This window comes from Manacus vitellinus, unplaced genomic scaffold (genome assembly GCF_001715985.3).
Source record: "Manacus vitellinus isolate BGI_N305 unplaced genomic scaffold, ASM171598v3 scaffold_38_pilon, whole genome shotgun sequence".
NCBI classification, from domain to species: Eukaryota; Metazoa; Chordata; class Aves; order Passeriformes; family Pipridae; genus Manacus; species Manacus vitellinus.
In genome coordinates, this window is record NW_021940526.1 from 7,727,354 (window position 1) to 7,746,210 (window position 18,857).

Here is an 18,857-nt window from a genome sequence, read left to right on the forward strand (position 1 = left end):
ACTGGTGTTTTTGTTTGCTCTGTGGTTCAGGGATGGTGGCAGAGATCACTGCATCGCTGCAAACCTTCTCATCAGCTTCTCTCCAGGCAGGAGGGAGGGGACACTGCCAGGGTTTGTGTGCTGCCATGGTGCGGTGTGACAAGCAAACTTGATGCACTGGCTGCAAAGAGTGTTCCAGACAGCATGGCTTGCAAACTTCATAGTTGGTTTCTGCTCAGCAAAACGTTCCCCAGAACTCTGGCTAGCAAATTCTTCATTTCTCGGGATACAGCCCTCGTGCTAACCTTGCCCACATTAAAATGAGTTTTTGCCCTCATGCCCAGAAGTAGGATGGTGTTCCACCTGAGCTGAACTGTTACGAGGCAGTTCCTTTTAACTGAATTGTTCTGTTCAAGTGGAATCCAGAACCTAACGTGAAAAGCAGCTCCTCATTCCTTTCTTGCTTCGTTGCTTTTCATCCTCCACGGTGTCATCATGCTGGCTCAGTGCCCCTTCTGCAGTCAAACTCTTGCTGATGGAACTGTTCTAAATATATTTTTTCTTTTTATTTGAGAAAGTAAATGCTACAAACAGTTGAATAATTTAGTTCTTGTAAGCTGTTGTATAATATGTAGAGGCTGCAAATTGAATACATTTAAATAAAAAGGCTAGCCAACCTGGAAGGTGTTGTACTGGCACAGAACAGGAATTACTCTTCCTCTGAGAACCATTATAAGTGACCCCAACCCTTACTTTTTCCTTTGCAAGGGGAAGTCCAAATAGGATGCGATTTTGAAAAAAAAAACCAACAAACAGTTTGTAATCTCTGGTGACTAAACTTGCCCAGGCTTCTTTTCCACGCCTCTTCCACTCACTTGATGTCATCCTATTTTTGTCCCTTTCTAGCTCATTGACACAATTGCCTCAGAAATCGGAGAACTGAAACAGGAGATGGTACAGACAGATCTCACACTGGAAGATGAATCTGCTGATTTGCGAAGGTGATTAAAATGTTTATTTTCATGGTTCCTGGAGCTCTACTGTGACAGGAATGTTTTCATTGCACTGTCTTCTTGGGTGGCTCATGTCCTTCCACTGTTCTTCCGAGCAGCACAGGGGGTGTGGGTAATCTTGCTCTTGATCCAGGGAATTTGCCTTTGTGCAGGAGTGCCCAGACATTCAGTTTTCTGTGTATTTGCCTTAATATCTTCTAATAGCAACTGAGCTTCGCTTCTACTTCCTTGTTAAACCTTGGATAGGGATGAATGTCTGAAGCAGGAAACTTCTAACATCATTCCCATTGTCTGTGGCAGAGCTTTGCTTTCCCGCTGTAAAGACAAAATGTGCATGGCTTCCAGTGGCTCTGTGAAGATTCAACACACTGTAATATATGATTTATTTATGTTCCTGGGTTAGAAAGTAAAATATTGACTGTTATGAGCTAATACATATGTGGGATATGTGTTTAATTTATGTGTGAGTAACTTGCACGTGAAAAAAAAGTAAAATAGGTGGGGCATTTCCTTAAGATGATTTGAGATACATATTACAGTGCAGATAACATTTCTGGCTTTTTCAAACTGATCATACCACGTAGATGTGGACTGTGAAAATTTGTCATGGTACCTTGAAGTGGGCAGATCTTGGATTTGCTGTGGCTGATGTGCCTGACTGGTAACATGTGCTGAATTGGCATCTGGAGGGTAATCAACATTTTAATAATTGTTTTAACGAAAGTACAAAAATGTATCCTTGTCTGGAATATTTCTTGCAAGAGTAAAGCAACCAGTGTAGGTGTTGTGTTTTATCTGATTGCATGCTCTGGGCCAGCTCTGGAGCTGGTGGGCTTTGTTCTTCTAGCAGTGAGTAATGAAGTGGGTAATTGTTTGTAATTTAGAATTCCATCCAAGCTTTTTAGCTTTTTTTTCTTTCTATGAATTCTGTTGAAATCTGCTAGAACTTACTGCAAAGTATATGTAAATTATTGGCATAAAACACTGTTGCCCAAGTGGTAAAGAACAGGTGACCTAATTAAACTCCTTGGCTATGGCCCTGGTTGCACATTATTCAAGTTTTAAAGCTTTTGAGAGTACAGTTCCTTACAGTGGCAGAAAGGATACTTTCTTCATTTTGGTGGGCTCAACTAATTAATTTCAGCGATCATCAGCTAATTTTCATTTAAGAAAAGGCTTATTGTATCTTTGAGAACACCCATATGCATGAAAGCCTAAAGATCTACTGGTAAAATCTTGGTGGAAGCACTTACCTGGAAGCAGTCAACTTTTTTACTGATTTTTTTAAATGGATTTTTAAGCTGAATTTGTTAATCTTGAGTGCAAAATGATAAAAATATGTAAGTAAAGCTAACATAAAAAAGTGAATAATGCAATTTCCAGGACTGTGTAACCGAAGTCAATTTCATACTGAAATAATAACCACCAAAAAAAAATTCATTCTTTTCTGTCACTTTGAGGTGATAAATGTAAAATATGAAATCTGAATAAGTGAGCTAATGCCAAATTTTCTATGACTATGTAATTCTGCACTGTGTGCTTCTATGTAAGGAAGAACCTGTATCAAAGTTTTATAGTTCAGTTGTGTTTATATAGAGCTACAGAGCAAGGTTACAGTAATTTCAACTAAGGTTTTCCAGAGCTCTTGTTTAAACTTTGCAAGGCTGTGTTTAGTCATAACTTTATTTCTTTGTAGTTACTTTAAAACTTGGTAATTAATGTAGTTTGCTCTCTTTATTGTGTGTTCTGCCATTCAGAAGCTGGTCTCTTGATATGACCTTTGGATTTGCATCTAGAGAAATGCGAGCTAAATTTTTTCCAACTCGTTTTTTCACCTTACCAGATATCCACAGACACACAGGGCAGTTTTAAAAAAGGCTCTCGACTGGGTTCAAAAAAATAACTGCCTGAAATTGTGTGCCTGCAACTTCAGTGTTGTGGTGTGGGGTTTTTTGTGGTTATGTGGCAACTTTCAGATTTATACTCCTCCCCACAGTTCTGTTTTGGGCTTATCTCCCCTTTTAGCATATATGGCCCAAGTAATAATGAGAGTGATTCAAGGCTCCACAACTTTGGCTTGTAAGCATGTAAAAGCCAGACAACAACAAAGACTTGCCAAACTGTGTTTTAAGGGGGATGCTCACGCTGTGTTTCAATATTCCACCGTGTTGGATGCCAGGACTTTCTCCCAGCACAGACATTTGTCTCGGTAACGCCCAGGAGTGGAGTTGTCAGAGAAGGGCACTGATGGGGCTGGTCTCTGTCCCGTGCTGTGCTGGTGACCTTTCAAAGAGTAACAGGAGAGCTGCTGCGTGCAGTGGCAACCCAGGAGCACGTGTGGTGACGGGTGGCACTGGATGATGTTTTGGGAGGCGCTGGGTCTCCCTCGGGGGCCCGGCCCACGGGACCCCCGCGTGTCTGTTCTCGTGGATGTCCGTGAGGGGACAGCGCTCGCTGCCGTCCCTCTGGAGGGAAGGCTGGAAAGCTCCAGGCTCCCCAGGGCCTTTGGTGCCTGTGAAGGGGTACAGGGATGCTTTGGTGGTGTGGCAGCTGCAGCAGCTTATTCCCTTCCTGCTCTGTTACCGGGACAGAAGAAGGGCAGAGCTTTGCTCCCTCCCTCCCGTCTGGCGCTGCCCGGCCCTCACGCCTGTGTCCTTCCCACAGCAGTTACTGCACTGCAGTCGGCTCCTGTGTCCTGCACAGTGAGTTGCTTCTGTTATTGTAGACAGATAGGCAATTATCCAACAACCTTTCTTCCCTCAGCTTTCAGCTGTGATGGGGTGCAGGAGGAAAGGACAGGCTGGCTGCTGAGGAGGGCAGGGAATGTTCAGCAGAGGCTTAAGGCCCCCCCAGTCGATGCTCAGAATGACTGTGTAGGCCAGACTGGTGTGACTAAGACCTGTTAGACTGCAGAATTTACACAAATGCAGGCACTTGAGCAGTGGGGAGTCAAACTGGGTTGACTCTGGGGTGGTTAACTTTGGTGTGACTGGAGCAAGGATCATCCTGGTTACAGGCTTCAACCTGTTCCTTGTCTTTTACACTGTGAGCTCAGTCTAATCAGGATGCAGCACAGCACTGTTTATCTTGGCAGTTACCTCTGTTTACTTCCCACATGCTTGTGGGTTTTCTCAAGTCTAAGGAAACTTGCGTGAATCATGTGTTTTCTTCAGTTCATTGTGAGTTGTGTTGAAACTGCTTTCCCACTGAAGAGGAACCAGTGGAGCACCCCTGCATCAAAGCAGACCATCCGTGATTTGTGTTTCGATTTTGAGTTTAGTGTGACCTAGTCAGATTGTCTTTTACCAGGAGTCTCTGTAAAAAAAAAACCCAACAAATGCACAAACCAACCAACCAACCAACCTTCCCCCAACCCAAAAATAAAGCAGGAGAGGAATTTAGGTGTTGTGTAATATACAGCATGTTTTGCTAGCATTTAGGTTACAGCAACTCCTTATTCTGTACACTTGAATTAATCAGTGGCTCATGAGGAATTCAAATGATCGTTCTTTCCATGCAATTGTTTCCAAAGTAGTTACACACACATCCCAGTCTCAAATAATTTTACAGTCTAAGTCTAAGACAAGACAGATTTCAAGAACTGCCATGTGTCAGGGTTTGACTGTATGTCTAATGCCCAGATCGTTAATTAAAAAGAAGTTAAGAATAAAAACCAAACGGGAACATGATGCTCAGGAGTGCCAGACTGCTGTAATAGGCTGTCAAAACACACCAGTGGGCTTTTGACTGTGCTTGCTCCTGGACCTGGGGAAGCAGCTGCTCGGAGGTTGTATGTGGTTTGTCACATGTGGTTTTTCTAAGCTGTGCTCTTTCCAGAGTTCACCAGGTCTGATCTTTCTCTCTGCCTCCTTCTTTTTTATTTGGGAATAGGAAATAATTTTTATTAAGTGTTGCTTGTTCCTGTTTACCACCCTGCAGATTGCAGTAACATACTAGTGCTGATCTAGCTGGGTTGCATTAGGGTTGTTTGAACCATCACTGTTTAGGAGTGGCAGAAATTCTTCTCATGATCAGATACCCATAATCTTTGGCTTATTTCTTGAGGGGGCAGAAGCAGCTGCAACAAGGAGGTGCCTGTGTATCTAGGTCAGAGAGTTTCCTCCTTGGCTCTCAGCATGTGGAAGGGATTGTGCATGTAAGTACCTGGGGGTTCCAAAAACCTGACAGCTCCCTATTCAGATAAATCTTCTGCTTTATAATGGTTTAGGAGGGGGGGTGTGAGAACACTGAGCCAGTCATACCAAAGGGGAACATTGTGGCCCTACATATCTGTGAAAACTCTAGCCAGCTTTAGGTGGTTTTGTGGTAGCAAGCAAAGCCAGGCATTCTGGGTTATACCAGCTGGCATCTTCTTTTGCATGTGCTGTAGCTTTCTTCAGCAGGCAAAAAACTTTTCCCTCTTGGACATGTTCCCTCTGCAGCATGTTTAGCTTTCACCTCCTGACCAAGGAATGGAAATCATTTCTATCCAGTTAAGCTTGCAGCCAGTGTTGGTGCATAGCTTGCACTTTGCCACAGCTCCCTTCAGTTTGTGAAGCAGCTTACTGGCACTGAGGGTGAGTGGAAAGTGTCTGAGCAATATTTACTGGAGATACAGCTTGTGAAAACACTTTTGTGGTTCATGGTCTGACTTCTGTGGAGATTCACACATTACCACACCAGGTTCTCGTTGAAGGGGCAGCCCAGGATTCCTGCTGGGAAGGTTTCAGAGCCCTGTCATGACTGATGTAAGCAGCACTTCCCCTCTGCACACAGGGTGTTTCTGTGTGTTTTGTGCCCCTTGAAGGCGTACTGGCAGTTACTAAAAGCTTCTGACTCTTGTGGACTGGGGAAGATCATTGCATTTTAGATGCCTTGCAGATCTGGACAACATCACACCATAAATAAGCAAACAGAAAGAGGACAAAAGAAAGGGAGGCAGAGGCTGGTGGTGGTAATTGATCCAGGTAATGAAAAGTCAAATGATTGTGCCCGTTCTCCTCTGCTAATACAGTGAAAGTTCTCTACCCCATTTACTTTCCTTTCTAGCCCTATCCAGAGATGCTGCAAGTTGCTGACCAAAGCTAGAAGGAAGCAGTTTGGTGGTTTGGGGTTTTTTCTTGTTTAGCTCGTAGGGTTTAATTTGGTTTGGTTTCTTTGGTATGGTTTTTAGAGGTTTTTGGGGGGGCTGGGTGGGCTTTTTGTTTGTTCCTTTTTAAGTATTCAGTGTTCCTGTGCTTGTGAACTCTGTACCCACTTTAGCTGGGTGCAGCAGCTGGCAGAATGCAGCTGGTAAATGCTGTCAGTGGTGCTTAGGGCCTGTCCAAAGCACGAGGTTCAGAAGAGTTGCAAAAAGCAGTCTGCAGTGGGGAAATGGAGCTGCATTGCCCTCTGCTGTGCAGGGCCTCTCCTGCTGTCAGGAAAGGTCTGTAGGGACCACACAGCCCTTCTGCCTGACATCTCAGGGAGTCACCTTCGGGCTTGCAGGCTGGTTTGGGGCCATTCCTAAATATTGTCGTCAGGAAGGTGTTACTGAGTAACTGTGCTGGGGTGATTTCCAGCACTGGCAGAATCACAGGATGTACTTCCAGCTCAGAAATGAGGAATTTGAACCAGCAACACACATGCAGTTTTATTGGGTGTACATGAATGTACTACATTTCTGTGCTACGTGAATGATGATGAAGCTTTGCACGATGAAAGGAGTTCTCAAAGTATTCTGTTAATCTGGATTTTTAATAACAAGTATCTGTAGCCTTGAAGAAATGTACTTCATTACTGAATGTAGCAGTAACTTTAGATGCCCTGCTGCAAATAAATTTTAACCTTAGATTACTTTGCCACGTTCACACTTAGCTTAGCCTTTATTTCTTATGGGGTCAATCTGGAGCCAAAGGAATTAGAAGCATAAATAAACTTCCTTACTTGTTTCTGGTCCTGGGAAGTGTATTTCTAAAATGTGAGGTAAGGACCTTTCATGGCAAAATGTAAATATTTACAAATTTTAGCATGAAGACCGTAAAAAGTAACTGCCACTTACAACGATTTCCTAATGAAGCTGTGCCTTAGGGAGGGTTATTGGGGGGATTTAACATTTTTCTTGTCTCCTTGTCTTGCTCATCTCTTTCTTGCCTCCTCCCCCTGTCTCTCTTTTCTCCTGACTGTGGTCTCTGACCACTCTTTAGCAGAGGGGATCAAGATGGATATGCAGCTGTGGAGGCAGCAGAGCTGCTGGAGCAGAGACAGTGGTCTGGGGATAAGATGAAGTGCTCTGGTTTGTGGGCTTGTGTTGGGAAAATAATCCCTCCAAACAAATGGCCTAAGTGCTTGTGTCTGGTGCAGTGACCAACAGGTAGTGGGCTCCTCCACTGTCAGAGGATTGAACAGGTTTTTCTGGCAGGCAGGAGAGAGGAAGATTTCTGTAGGTTGCAGCATTTGCAATCCATGTGGGAATAAAAGTATCTGACTCGCATGAATGCCCTCGAAGAGAAGTTTTTCCGAATGTTAGCATAGCAAAGAAGGTGAGTGCAATGTTCAGTCACATATGCACATACAACCGTATCTGAAGTGATTGCTGAATTTCTGAAACCTCATGGGAGAATGCTAAGGCTTATCTTAAAGTTGGCTTTGAATTGATACACAAAAATTCTCTTTATAGGTTATCTAAATATAAGAACTCTGAGTAGGAGAAATACCAGTCTAGAGTGCCAGCAGTGCCATTAGATTTGCAATAATTCAGTTTGCTGAACTGAATGATTGTTCACAGGAGGTTAGCATATCTAATTAATTTTTCTTTAAATTTTCCACAGTCTAATAAAGGACATGGATAATGTCTCTCCTGAGAAAAATGATGTAAAAAACTGTCCCCGGGACTCTGGATATGACAGCCTATCCAACAAGCTGAGCATATTGGACAAGCTCCTCCACACTCACCCTGTGTGGCTGCAGCTGGGTCTGAATGATGCTGAAGCCATGGAAATTCTTCAGGCCCAGCCTCCTGGGGTAAGAGGTTACACTTCCAGTTCTTTGAGTGTGGAATAAAAAAAAAGATCAATCCAAACCCTAAACAAAACCCTAAGAAACAAGCCTTGGCACTGGTTGTGTGTCCAGCTGGAGAGCTCAGAGAAGAGCACAGTGGACTCGGTGTGGTGCCCCTGATGTCCAAGGAGGAGCTGGTTTCTCTGAGTGTTCTGCTGCCCTGTTCCACTCAGGTGTTGGACCTGGGACAGCCACGCCCAAGTGAAACTCCGTTATGTTTTACGGAGATCAGACATCAGGAGGTTGTTGTGGTTCCTTTTGTCTATAGCCTGTCTCCATAACAGCATCTGTGATGAGGCTGAAACCATGTCCTTTTGCCTTCTGCACAACAGATATTTCTGGTTAGGAAATCTGCGAGACTGCAGAAGAAAGTCATCTCTCTGCGTCTGCCCAGCGACTGTGGGTCCTGCCTGAGAGAATTTGCCATCAAAGAAAGTACATACAGTAAGTTGGGAGTTACACACTCTTCAGTTGTTCCATTCCTTTCCCTGTGTGGTGCAGGAGCACTTGCACTGGTGGAACACACGGCAGAAGACACCCAAAGTCACACAGATAATGTTGTGGGCTGCACAGAGTGCTGTCTGAGGCGGCTCTGGGAGTGGCTGGGGTATGCCCTGGACGAGGAGAGAGACATAGAAACACTTCAGTCTGTGCTGGCACTGGAATGTTTCCATTGTGTACCTTGCTGAATCCAGGAGTCATTCATTTTTATGGGTAGTTCTCCTCTGTAGAGACTTACATACCTTCTGTAGGAACACAGTCTCTAATCCTGTCTGCTGTCACTGAAATGTGCTTGTGTTTCCTTGTACTCAGGGGACTGTTCTTGGATGCAACTTTGTCATGAGCTCTCTGTATCTACAAATTTGGGTGTGGGGTGGTCTTTTTTGTTTGTGTTTTGTTGTTTGCTTGCTTTGTTTTTAATGTCATGTTTTCAAAGGGTTAAAATCCATCTAGCTGTTTCTGTTGCAAGATCAATGTTTCTCTTTTTTGATTCCATCTATATATGTCTTTTTTAGTGGAAATGAGTAAATGTTAGCACTCCAAATGGTTTTGAATCAATAATACCCTCATATCTTTAGAAGGAGGGTGTGAAAAACACATTTGAGATTTAGGAATGAAAAAAGGAGGCTGCAGCTGGTGAGCGTATGTGGTGCAGAAACTGCAAGTGGAACAAGTGTTTCATTTTAACAAGAAAGTGAAAACTGGAGAAAATTTGCAACCATTTCAGTTAAACTTCCCTGAAACAGGGGGTCTGTAGTTCTGTTTCTCTTAGTAAACTGACAAAATTTGAGTTGAGTTTTTCCTTTTTCATCTCTCCCTTCCCTGCTCCCAGCAACAGTTCTGTGTGTCTGGTTTTGGTTCCAGAAACAAGGCAAGCAAAGAGAAGAGAAAGTTATCAACAAGAGTTGATCTAAGTGTGATCTGAGGCTGTGTTTGTAGGCCTGTTATACTAATGAATTCCCTCTCTCCCATCTAGAAAATGAAATAATAATATGTTGTCATTTATGAATAAAATTTTTCCACAAGGGGGAAGTATCTACTGAAAGTTTTACTCACCCATCACAGCTGAGGTTTTAACTGTAGTTGGGGATCTGAACACCTTCCTTCTCTGATCCCACTCCCAGCTCCCCTGTGTGCTTACTGTCTGCATTGTTAGTGTCTCTCTTAAAGAAATCAATTTTTCTGGACACATAAATGACCAGGTTGACCTGTATTTTGGTGTAACAGTTGGAGAAAAGGTTGGTACCTGGCTTAAATTTTCCTCTGGTTCCTGAGGAGACTTTCTAGTCAGTAGCACTAGAACCTTGGTGTGGAGGAGCTGGCTTTACAGCAGGGAGTACTGACCAAATTCTGGGTTTGCTGCTCACTGAGAGGTCTTGCTGAGGTATCCAAAGCTGCTGCCTGGCTTTTGGCTTTCCCCAGCGAGCCTGGGAGTCACACTTCATCTGTTTCACAGGAATTAGATCTCATGCTTGGAATACAAAAGCAAACTGTCCACAAAGATTATCAGTATGTCCTTAAAAATGCCTTCAGCAGAGACATGTGCTCCTCCACAGAGTTGTTTTTTCTTAACCAAAGAAAACTTAGCTAGTTTAATAGGGAAAACTTATTAACTTTGTGCAAAAATATGAAATGTGTTTTATTTAACTTTTCTGAGAAATGGTGGATTATTGTGTGATTCTCCCTCTCTTGTGACTTTCTTTGCAGCATTTTCCTTGGAGGGGTCTGGAATAAGTTTTGCTGATTTATTCAGACTCATTGCTTTCTACTGTATTAGCAGGTAAGGTGGTGTTATGTTCTCAGTTATGTCTGCTGGACTTTCTTGAAGAAGAGAGTCTCAAGGACTTGGTTCAGCTTGATATTTATGTTGCCAGTTACAGATATCCCTGGGTAGTCTTAGAAGGTAATGGAAGAAATAAGAGGTGAGACTTGGAAGGAAGTGTCTCTGTCTTACCTGGTGCTGATTACTGGGAGGCTGCTGTGGTGTCACCCACCCAGCTGTGAGGTGGTGCCACGTTGAACTCTATCTGATATCTTGTAATACTTTTTTAAGTGCTCTGTAACTCATTTAATAGCAACTATAAACTAGCTTGCAATGGCATTTTCTTGGAATTGCTAGTTAAAAGAATTTTTGGAGCATAATGGAAAAATGCCAGATCACACTGAGATGTGAATTTGAATTGGGAACAACCAAAATGGCCTCATCAGTTTTCCAGTTTATGATTGCCAAACTTGTTTTCCAGGTAGTATGAAGAGAAAAAATGGCCAGTTTTTATGAGGAGTCAGGGTTTACCTATCTTTGAGTTGAGACCATGATGATGATCTAGACTCTAGATTTTCTGTGGTGCAGTGTTGAGTGTGTGTTCAAATATGCTTGATTTGAGTTTGAGTGGTGTTCTGAGATCCTGTTTTTCCAACAAGTTAATGTACAACATAGAGAATATTTATGTGATAAAGCCTCGCTGTCTGTCTGTGCTACAGCAGATGGTTGGCTTGTTCACAGCCTTAAAACCAAAATTCATGCTGACACTAGTTGTATGTAGCATTTCCGTGCTCCATTCGTTCTCATTTTGTCTTCATTATGTAGGTACTTCTAGTAGAGGTTTTGCAGTTTAGCCTGCACTGCTCGAGGGTGTATTGGTACCAGCTGGGTAGGCAAGAGGTGTAGTATTGTTTGATGGTAGTGATTGTACAGTGTACATATGGTTAAGTGGTTTTGTCTCTTAAAATCTCTGTCTAAAAGCCTTTTACACTGGTTTTGGCTTCTGTTGTTCCTCATGGATCTCCCTTTGACAACATCCACTGAACACCTCGTATGCAGTGAAGTGAAACCACACATGAGAATAAATTACAAAAACTTCCTTAAAAGAAGTGTGTTTTCAGCCTAGAACAGAGTAGCATCAAAGCATCCTAGCTTAGAAATTTTTATAGTAGTTGCACAACTACTTATTTAAATTTTTATTCTGAAAACTGGAACTCAACTTGGAGAGCAGTCAACAGCATATTCAGAAAATAAGCTTTGTTGAAGTGTTAAGGGCAGAGAATACTTTTGCATCTCGCTGATGTGCTTGTAAAAGATCAGGTGTAAAAGCTCCTGTTGGAAAGGCAGAAAATACTGGCTGGCTCTTTGGAAACCCTGGCAAGAGTCCTGGGTACTTGACTGTCATTTGCAGTTCACAACACTCTCCAGGGTGCTGGTAATGTTTTAACTGTGCTGCAGGTTTAAGGCTCTTGCTACCTGCCACAGCTCAAGAAGAAAATAATCAGAGATTATCCCCTGCCACTGTTGAAAACAAATGCTCTTAAAACTGTGGACTTTTTTGTGAAAACCATAATTGTTTTTCTCTTTGACCAACAGGGATGTCCTTCCATTCACACTGAAGTTGCCTCATGCAATTGCTGCAGCAAAGACAGAAGCTGAACTTGAAGACATTGCTCAGCTTGGACTGAGTAAGTAGTTCTTTACAGAGATGTCCTTCCCTGTAGCACTCCCGTGAGCCTGAAAAAATAACCTGTGTCAGTAAGTAGTTCACATTGGTTAGTGATGTTACAGATTTCATGGAGAAAAGAACCTTCTCTTATTTGGGAAGACCAAACCTTGTTCTGGCCAAATAGTGGTGCTCCTTCTTCCTTCTGTGGTATTTTTGTTAGTGCTGTTTCCTTCTTCCTTCTTCTCTCCCCTCTCTGGGCAGCCCTCGGGCAAAGCAAATCTTGCAATCCCCAGGCAGAGGTTTGATGTGGCTTCTGCTCAAAACCCTGCTGTTGGCTGTGGGCTCACTGGCTTGGTGATGTACTGGAGCTGCGAGGGCAGTGTAGGAACCCAGGGCCCCATCAGTAAAACTCCTGTTCAGGTTGACTTGCAAACTTAGAATGGGGACTTTGGAGATCAGTGGCTCGTTGAAATGGCAGATTAAGAAAAGGAGTGCACACCTGCAGAATGTCTCCATGTGCATGACAGCAAATGTTTGAAAGAACAGAAGACAGAGCAAGGACATGCCCTTGCATGGCCTGACTGCTGCAGCCAAGTACAGGCTCAGTGGGAAGCATTCCTTGAGCTCGCAGGAGATGCAGAGCCCGGAGGGATTTGAAACTTGGGCACCACCCAGATGAATCATTGAGCAACTCCTGCAAAGTGCTGAATAGCCTCATTTCCTTCTCCAGGAAGGGAAGGCTGACTGTCAGCAGTCTTTGTCCCAGTAGATTTTTTTAATCATCATGGATTTTGAAATGGATCCTCTCTAAATCAATGTTAGTGTGAGGATCTCTAGAACTGTTTGGTGGGACTTCACAGCAAAGCCATACACACCAGGATGTATTGCACTGCTTTGCATTTGGATTTACTGCAGCAGCAATCCAATTAAGGGATTTGTTTTAGAGAGGAGATAAATTACTTCTGCACTGCTTATCTGCAAGTTTAGGTAATTAGATGAAAATATGGGTTATCATGGGAGTAGAGGCAAATATGGTACTGTTGAGGTCACTGTTTAGATGGAAAAAAGAAAATAAAAGGTCTGACTGGGATACAGTGTAATGATACAGTCTCCCAGTGACACATAGGAAGCCTTAAGGTAACATTAGGTGAGTTTTTCCAGAGGGGATAATAATGGTGGTGTTGATCAAGTTCTCCAGACTAACCCGCTGCCTTTGTCCTCGGTACTCCAGACCACTGTGGCCTACTTGCTGCAGAATTAGTCTTGCTCTTGAACAGTTTCTGCACTGTGTGTGTTTTTTCTTTAGCCTAATACATTTGAAAGCTGAGGAGGAGATGGATGGATCAATGTCTGTGTGGTTGCTGTGTTTGGGATCAATTACCTAATATAAACCAGATTAAGACCACACTTTCTATGAGCAAAAACCAGGCAACAAAGTTGAGATTTTGATGGAGTTTTAGGTGTCCAGGTGTGAAAGAGCACACCAGGAAGTCAGCCCTTCAGTGCTGTGGACTCTCAGCAGCCCTTCCTGTTAAATGTGAGTCTTCCTTAAGCGACACGTAGGCACAAAACGCTGTGCTGTGAACACAGAGGGTTGTATCTGCTGTCAGAGCTCTGTCATGCAGTCGGCTCAGGGGAGAGCTGCATAAGACAGGTCAACAGCATGTAGCCCAGCAAGCCACATCAGCTGGTAAAGATTTCCAAGCTGTTGCCAACCTGTAAGATTTCATGTGCTGAACATAAGATTGCTCTCTGGGCCTCTCCTGTGTTTCACTTGCAGCAGTGCTTACACCACGTGTGTTTGCAGCAGCCCATGTGCCAGGCACGCTGGCCGGTCTGCTGAGAGATCTGCAGGCAGGATGTGAAGTCATGAAACTGGGAAAACCAGCAACACTGCATGACTGTGTAGAGAAACATGCCTGTGCCTCTGTACCTCTCTGGCAGTGGCCTGTCACCATGGGCCATTTCCTGTCTTCTGCCCTGGAGGCAAGACATGGACCTGTTGTGGATGCTTGGCACTCGTGAACTTGGGCGCAGGTGTCATTGCTCAGTGGCCTCAGATGAGGCATCTTGACACTACAGGGGAAAGGGACCATGCCAAGATTGGCAGATTTCAGCAAAATCTCCCTCCTCTGGTGTCCCTCCCTTATTTCAGCATGACCGCTGTCCTCAAGGGCACATCTGATTTCCACCCTCATACCTTCAGGAGCTGATGCTCTTTGCCACTGGCTCGGTTGCACAAACACGCAGATGCTTTGCTGGGACAAGTGTGGAGGCTGCAGCTGAAACTTGCTGGTTTAGAATAGGTTTTCCATGCTGCTGGTGTGGGACTGCACCTTGGGTCTATTTTTGGGCTGTTGAGTGTCTATAACCTTGAGCAAACTGTCCCCATGGCAAAGGCAGGGCTGCAGGCCAGTGCTCTTAGACACATGAGCACTTGGTGTGCACAGCTAAAGGGGATGTGTGCATCCACCACAGCAAAACGTGAGCTGGCTTCTCGTGTGTGGTTTCATTGGTTCACCATGAAGAGAAACCAACCAAGATTTTTGTTGAGTTGCCATATGTGGCCTTCAGCTGGTGTAAATCAGTTAAACTGTTGTCTTTAATGAAGTGAGCTTATTAGTACCAGCTGAGAATCTTGCCTTATTTCTCCTGGGTGAGCTGCTAGTAAGTAGTTTATGTTCATTTTGGTCTCGAGCTGGTAAGAAGTACTCTTTTACAGTCTCCATTCCTGTCTTTGATTCTCAGTTTAATTTTAAGCTTAGTTCAGTGGAAGCTATGCATTGGTCATGGTATTTATAAAAGAGTAAGAGCAGTCCCAGGAGTGTAGCATGCAGTTGTGTCTGGTGGTGCTTTAAGAGGCTTACTTGGAATCTTCCCCCCTCCCCTTGAATTAATAAAAGCTCGCCTAAATTTCTTAATACTTTAAACTGGTATTGTTGAGCTGAATGTTCTCAGAGCATCTGCATGCTGGTTTGCGTTCTTACGTTAATGCAATGATGATTTTCAGACTTTTGGAGCTCCCTGGCTAACAGCAACCCCCTGGATCCTTCACCTCCCTGTAGGCCTGTGCCTTTGGACAGTGCTCGTAAAGACTCGCGTCAGCTCTGCCTTATAAATGGAGTGCATTCTATACGAACCAGAACGCCCTCGGAGCTGGAGTGCAGCCAGACCAACGGAGCGCTGTGCTTCATTAATCCCCTCTTCTTAAAAGTGCACAGCCAGGATGTCAGTGGAAGTCTGAAAAGGCAGAGCCCGAGAACTCCAGACGTGAATGGCACGGCGAGGCCTCGCTCCCCCCCGCCCCGGCCGCCACCTCCTGCTATTAATAGCACCCTCAGGAGCCCGCAGCTCTCCAGGACTATAAAGCAGGCGAGCATGCCAGAAACAGCGAACCATAAGAAAGAGAGAGGCTCGGATTCGTTGCAGAGCAAGCCAGCCCCGATTCCGCCTCCTCGGCTGAAGAAGCAGGCGGTTTGCTCCGAGGCAGAAGGGGGCCCGAGGGCGGCGGCCGCTCAGCCCGGCTCGGCGCGTGGGCCCGGAGCAGCAGCCGGGCTTCCAGGTGAAACCCCGCCCGAGCCCGCTCCCGCAGCTCCCAAAAAGACGGCGGCTACCACCTCTGAGTCACACATCCCGTGGAATGGAGGCAGGCAGAGACTGAGCGACATGAGCATTTCCACCTCCTCGTCCGACTCGCTGGACTTCGATCGGAGCATGCCGCTCTTCGGCTACGAGGGGGACACCAACAGCAGCCTGGAGGATTTCGAGGGGGAGAGTGACCAGGAGAGCATGGCACCCCCTTTGAAGCCCAAGAAGAAAAGAAGCAGTTCCTTTGTTCTCCCCAAGATTGTGAAATCTCAGCTGCGGAAAGTCAGTGGAGTTTTCAGTTCCTTCATGACCCCCGAAAAGAGGATGATTAAGAAAATTGCAGAGATGTCCCGGGACAAGCGCACTTATTTTGGATGCTTAGTGCAGGACTATGTCAGCTTTCTCCAAGAAAACAAGGAATGCCATGTTTCCAGCACTGATATGCTGCAAACAATTCGTCAGTTCATGACCCAAGTCAAGAACTACCTGTCCCAAAGCTCCGAACTCGATCCCCCAATCGAATCACTGATTCCCGAGGACCAGATAGGTAAGAAACACTGTCCTGTGTTTTGTGGGAAGGTGAAAATGTGTAATCTGTGTTTACAGTGCTAGTCTTTGTCCAGTTCAGAAAAGTGTGGCTGACTTTGCCAGTAGAGTCTGAGCCACTGAGTGTTTGGGTCTTAAAAACCCACATCACCCTGTCAGCTTGGAAGAACTGTGCTACCAAGTTGTTCATAAAAACTTTTCCTTAAAATAGGTGCAGCCTGGGCTTTTTACCTGTGATTGTTACTGCTTTAGCTGCTATACTGTTAACAACACAGAATCCTTTATTTGCTGGCACACATGTATTTTTCCCTAAACTGGGCCGAAACAGTTCTTAGAGCTTGGTCCAAAACTCCTGATTTTAACCATGTAGATTTTAGCTGTAGAACTAGAATTTATTCAAAACCAGTGACATCTAAGAACAGAGAGACTTTCATGACAACTTACTTTTTAAATAACTCTCATTCTTTGAAACATTCCTAATCACTCCTGGCAAAGCTGCACTGTCCCTACACTTGAAACTAAATAAAAAGATATAGAAGAGTTTTAAAAAGCAAACAAATGTGTGCAAGACAGAAAAGGAGCTGCTAATCTCTAACTTTTCTGCTCTATGTACATGTTTGTAAATGCTTGCAGATGAACTATATGCTTGAATATATGTTTTAACAACACAGAGGGACTTGTGTATCTACAAAAGTGAAATTGTTGTTGCATAAAATCTCACTGCCTCTCTCTTGCAGAGTCTGAGCAGTATTTGTAAAAGAGCCTGTAAGCCACATTTAGGAGGTAAACATCCCTCAGGGCAGAATACTTTCCTTGTGAGCTCACTTCAGTCCTGATTTGCTTGTTTTTCTCCATACCCCAGTGTCCCAACAGTTGGCCCAGTGCAAAATTGGCAGATGCTTTTCTCTCTGGGACTAGAGGGTAATTTTATGTTGACATTCTGTCTGTCCTTGACCAAGAGGAAGTGTTCTCGTGTAACCTCAACTTCATTTACACAAAGTCAAGCAGAAGTCACAAGGACTGCTAAAGCAAGTACAAAAACGTGAAGAATGTCCTTGAAATGGAGACTCAGAGACATGTCATGTTCTCAGTGTAATAACAGAGACTGTTACCTGGGTGTTACATGAAGAAAAAGCACCGAGTTGAGCAGGGGGTGCAGGCACATTTTCACCTGCATTTCTGCAGAGCACTGGATATTTGACAAAGTAATACAGATCCAGTTTGTGTGTAATTCTGCAAAAGTTTAGTTTGTTGTGTACTTTTAATTTCAAGGGTGTGGTTTAAGCAGACTGTGGGTCTCCCAAGACTAAAAACATGTTATCTGCTTTTAAATGTTTCAGTACTTTGGAATAGCATAAGCTGTGAAATATAGTAACTGAACTACACTGGTTTTCTTCAGCGACAGAAAGTCTGGCTTTGATCACATGATTAAACACAATTAATTTATAAAGTGGGATAGTTGAAACAAAGGAAGAACTTGCCTTTGAATCATCCGCTGCCCATGGTTCAAGCCTGCAAACAACTGCAGTGGATCAGGAGCATCAGATGTTGCTGATGTAAGCAGATAACTATGTGACAGCAAAATTTAGTCATCCCTGTAGAGAGCTTTTTATGAAGTAGCCCTGCCTGTTGTCCACAGCTTTGCTTGAGTATTTCAGTATGGAATTGCAGCCCAAATTTTAACTTTGTGAGTCGTTGTTTATCCTCTCCTGTCAGCCCACACTTTGGTGGTGCAGGTTTTTCCTCTCAGTGTGTCAGCCCAGCGCTGGATGTGTGCTCCTGGGATAATACTCCTCCTTTCTAAGTCAGGCTTTACCTTAACCCCCTCTTGTCTCCTGAATTCCAGTAGGTTTAGTGAAGCCCTTGGTATTTGGGACTTCCTCCCATATTTCTGTAGGGGTCTTTGTGATCGTGTAGCTTTCCTTGTAGAATGGCATCGGGGACTCCTGCAAGCGAAAGACTTCTGTGGGAAATCTTTGAAGTTTCCCAGACAGGGGTCACATCACTTTGTTAAACTTCTGCAAAATCATTGGGAGAATATGCATCAGGGTTTCTAATGAGTCCTGACAGATGCCTCCTAATCTTAGCACTGTAGGCTGTTAACCCTTCCTGAAGCAATGGGATTCCCAGTGTTGGAACAGAATCAAGAGTGGGGCACATGGCTCTTTACTGTTTAAAGATGAATGCAATTTGTGTTTTTTTAAAAGACATCCACACCTCGAGTTGTATCCGCAGAATAAAGACCTGGAGTGGTCAGAGGAGGCCCTGATGGTCCACAGCTGCTTCATCAGCATATGTTTGGGAGTTTTTGTTTGTCTTTCCTCTTTTCCTGGCTTTGAGCAGAAAGGAGTCAAGTTGACTGTTGTCACTTTGCCAGGTGGGATCTAACATCTGAACAGCTTCAGTCTCAATGCCTGAATGTGGGCCTGGCCTAAGAAATGACTGGTTTAAATCATTTGGCAGTAAGGTATTAACTGATCGTGTGGAAATGTGCCTAAACAATACAGTCTGTTGCTTGTTATGGTATTTCTAATACGTACCAGATACTTAAATGCTGAATGTTCACAGAAGGTTGGAGAGAAGGTGTTGGCCCCTTACTGGCAGGCCATGCTGTGTCACAGGGGCTTGGGTCTGTGTGGAGGAGTCACAGGCAGACAGAGCTGGAAATACTAAGCACAGTAGAGCTGAGGACTGACCCCCAGGGTACCTCTTTTCAAATATCTGTCATTTGACAGTCAGCCATTGATAATGGAGTTCTCAG

The 18,857-nt window shown here is 44.2% G+C and overlaps 1 protein-coding gene across 1 annotated transcript in view; it reads left to right on the plus strand.

Moving 5' to 3' along the window:
* LOC103758574 (sodium/potassium/calcium exchanger 3) overlaps positions 1–18,857 on the plus strand; it is a 166,043-nt gene that overhangs the window by 134,250 nt on the left and 12,936 nt on the right. Inside the window, exons 16-21 of the mRNA XM_018077518.3 lie at positions 886–980; positions 7,802–7,994; positions 8,363–8,474; positions 10,239–10,311; positions 11,890–11,981; positions 14,973–16,097. Coding sequence (XP_017933007.2) covers positions 886–980; positions 7,802–7,994; positions 8,363–8,474; positions 10,239–10,311; positions 11,890–11,981; positions 14,973–16,097 — 1,690 coding nt within the window. The remainder of the gene's footprint in view (positions 1–885; positions 981–7,801; positions 7,995–8,362; positions 8,475–10,238; positions 10,312–11,889; positions 11,982–14,972; positions 16,098–18,857) is intronic.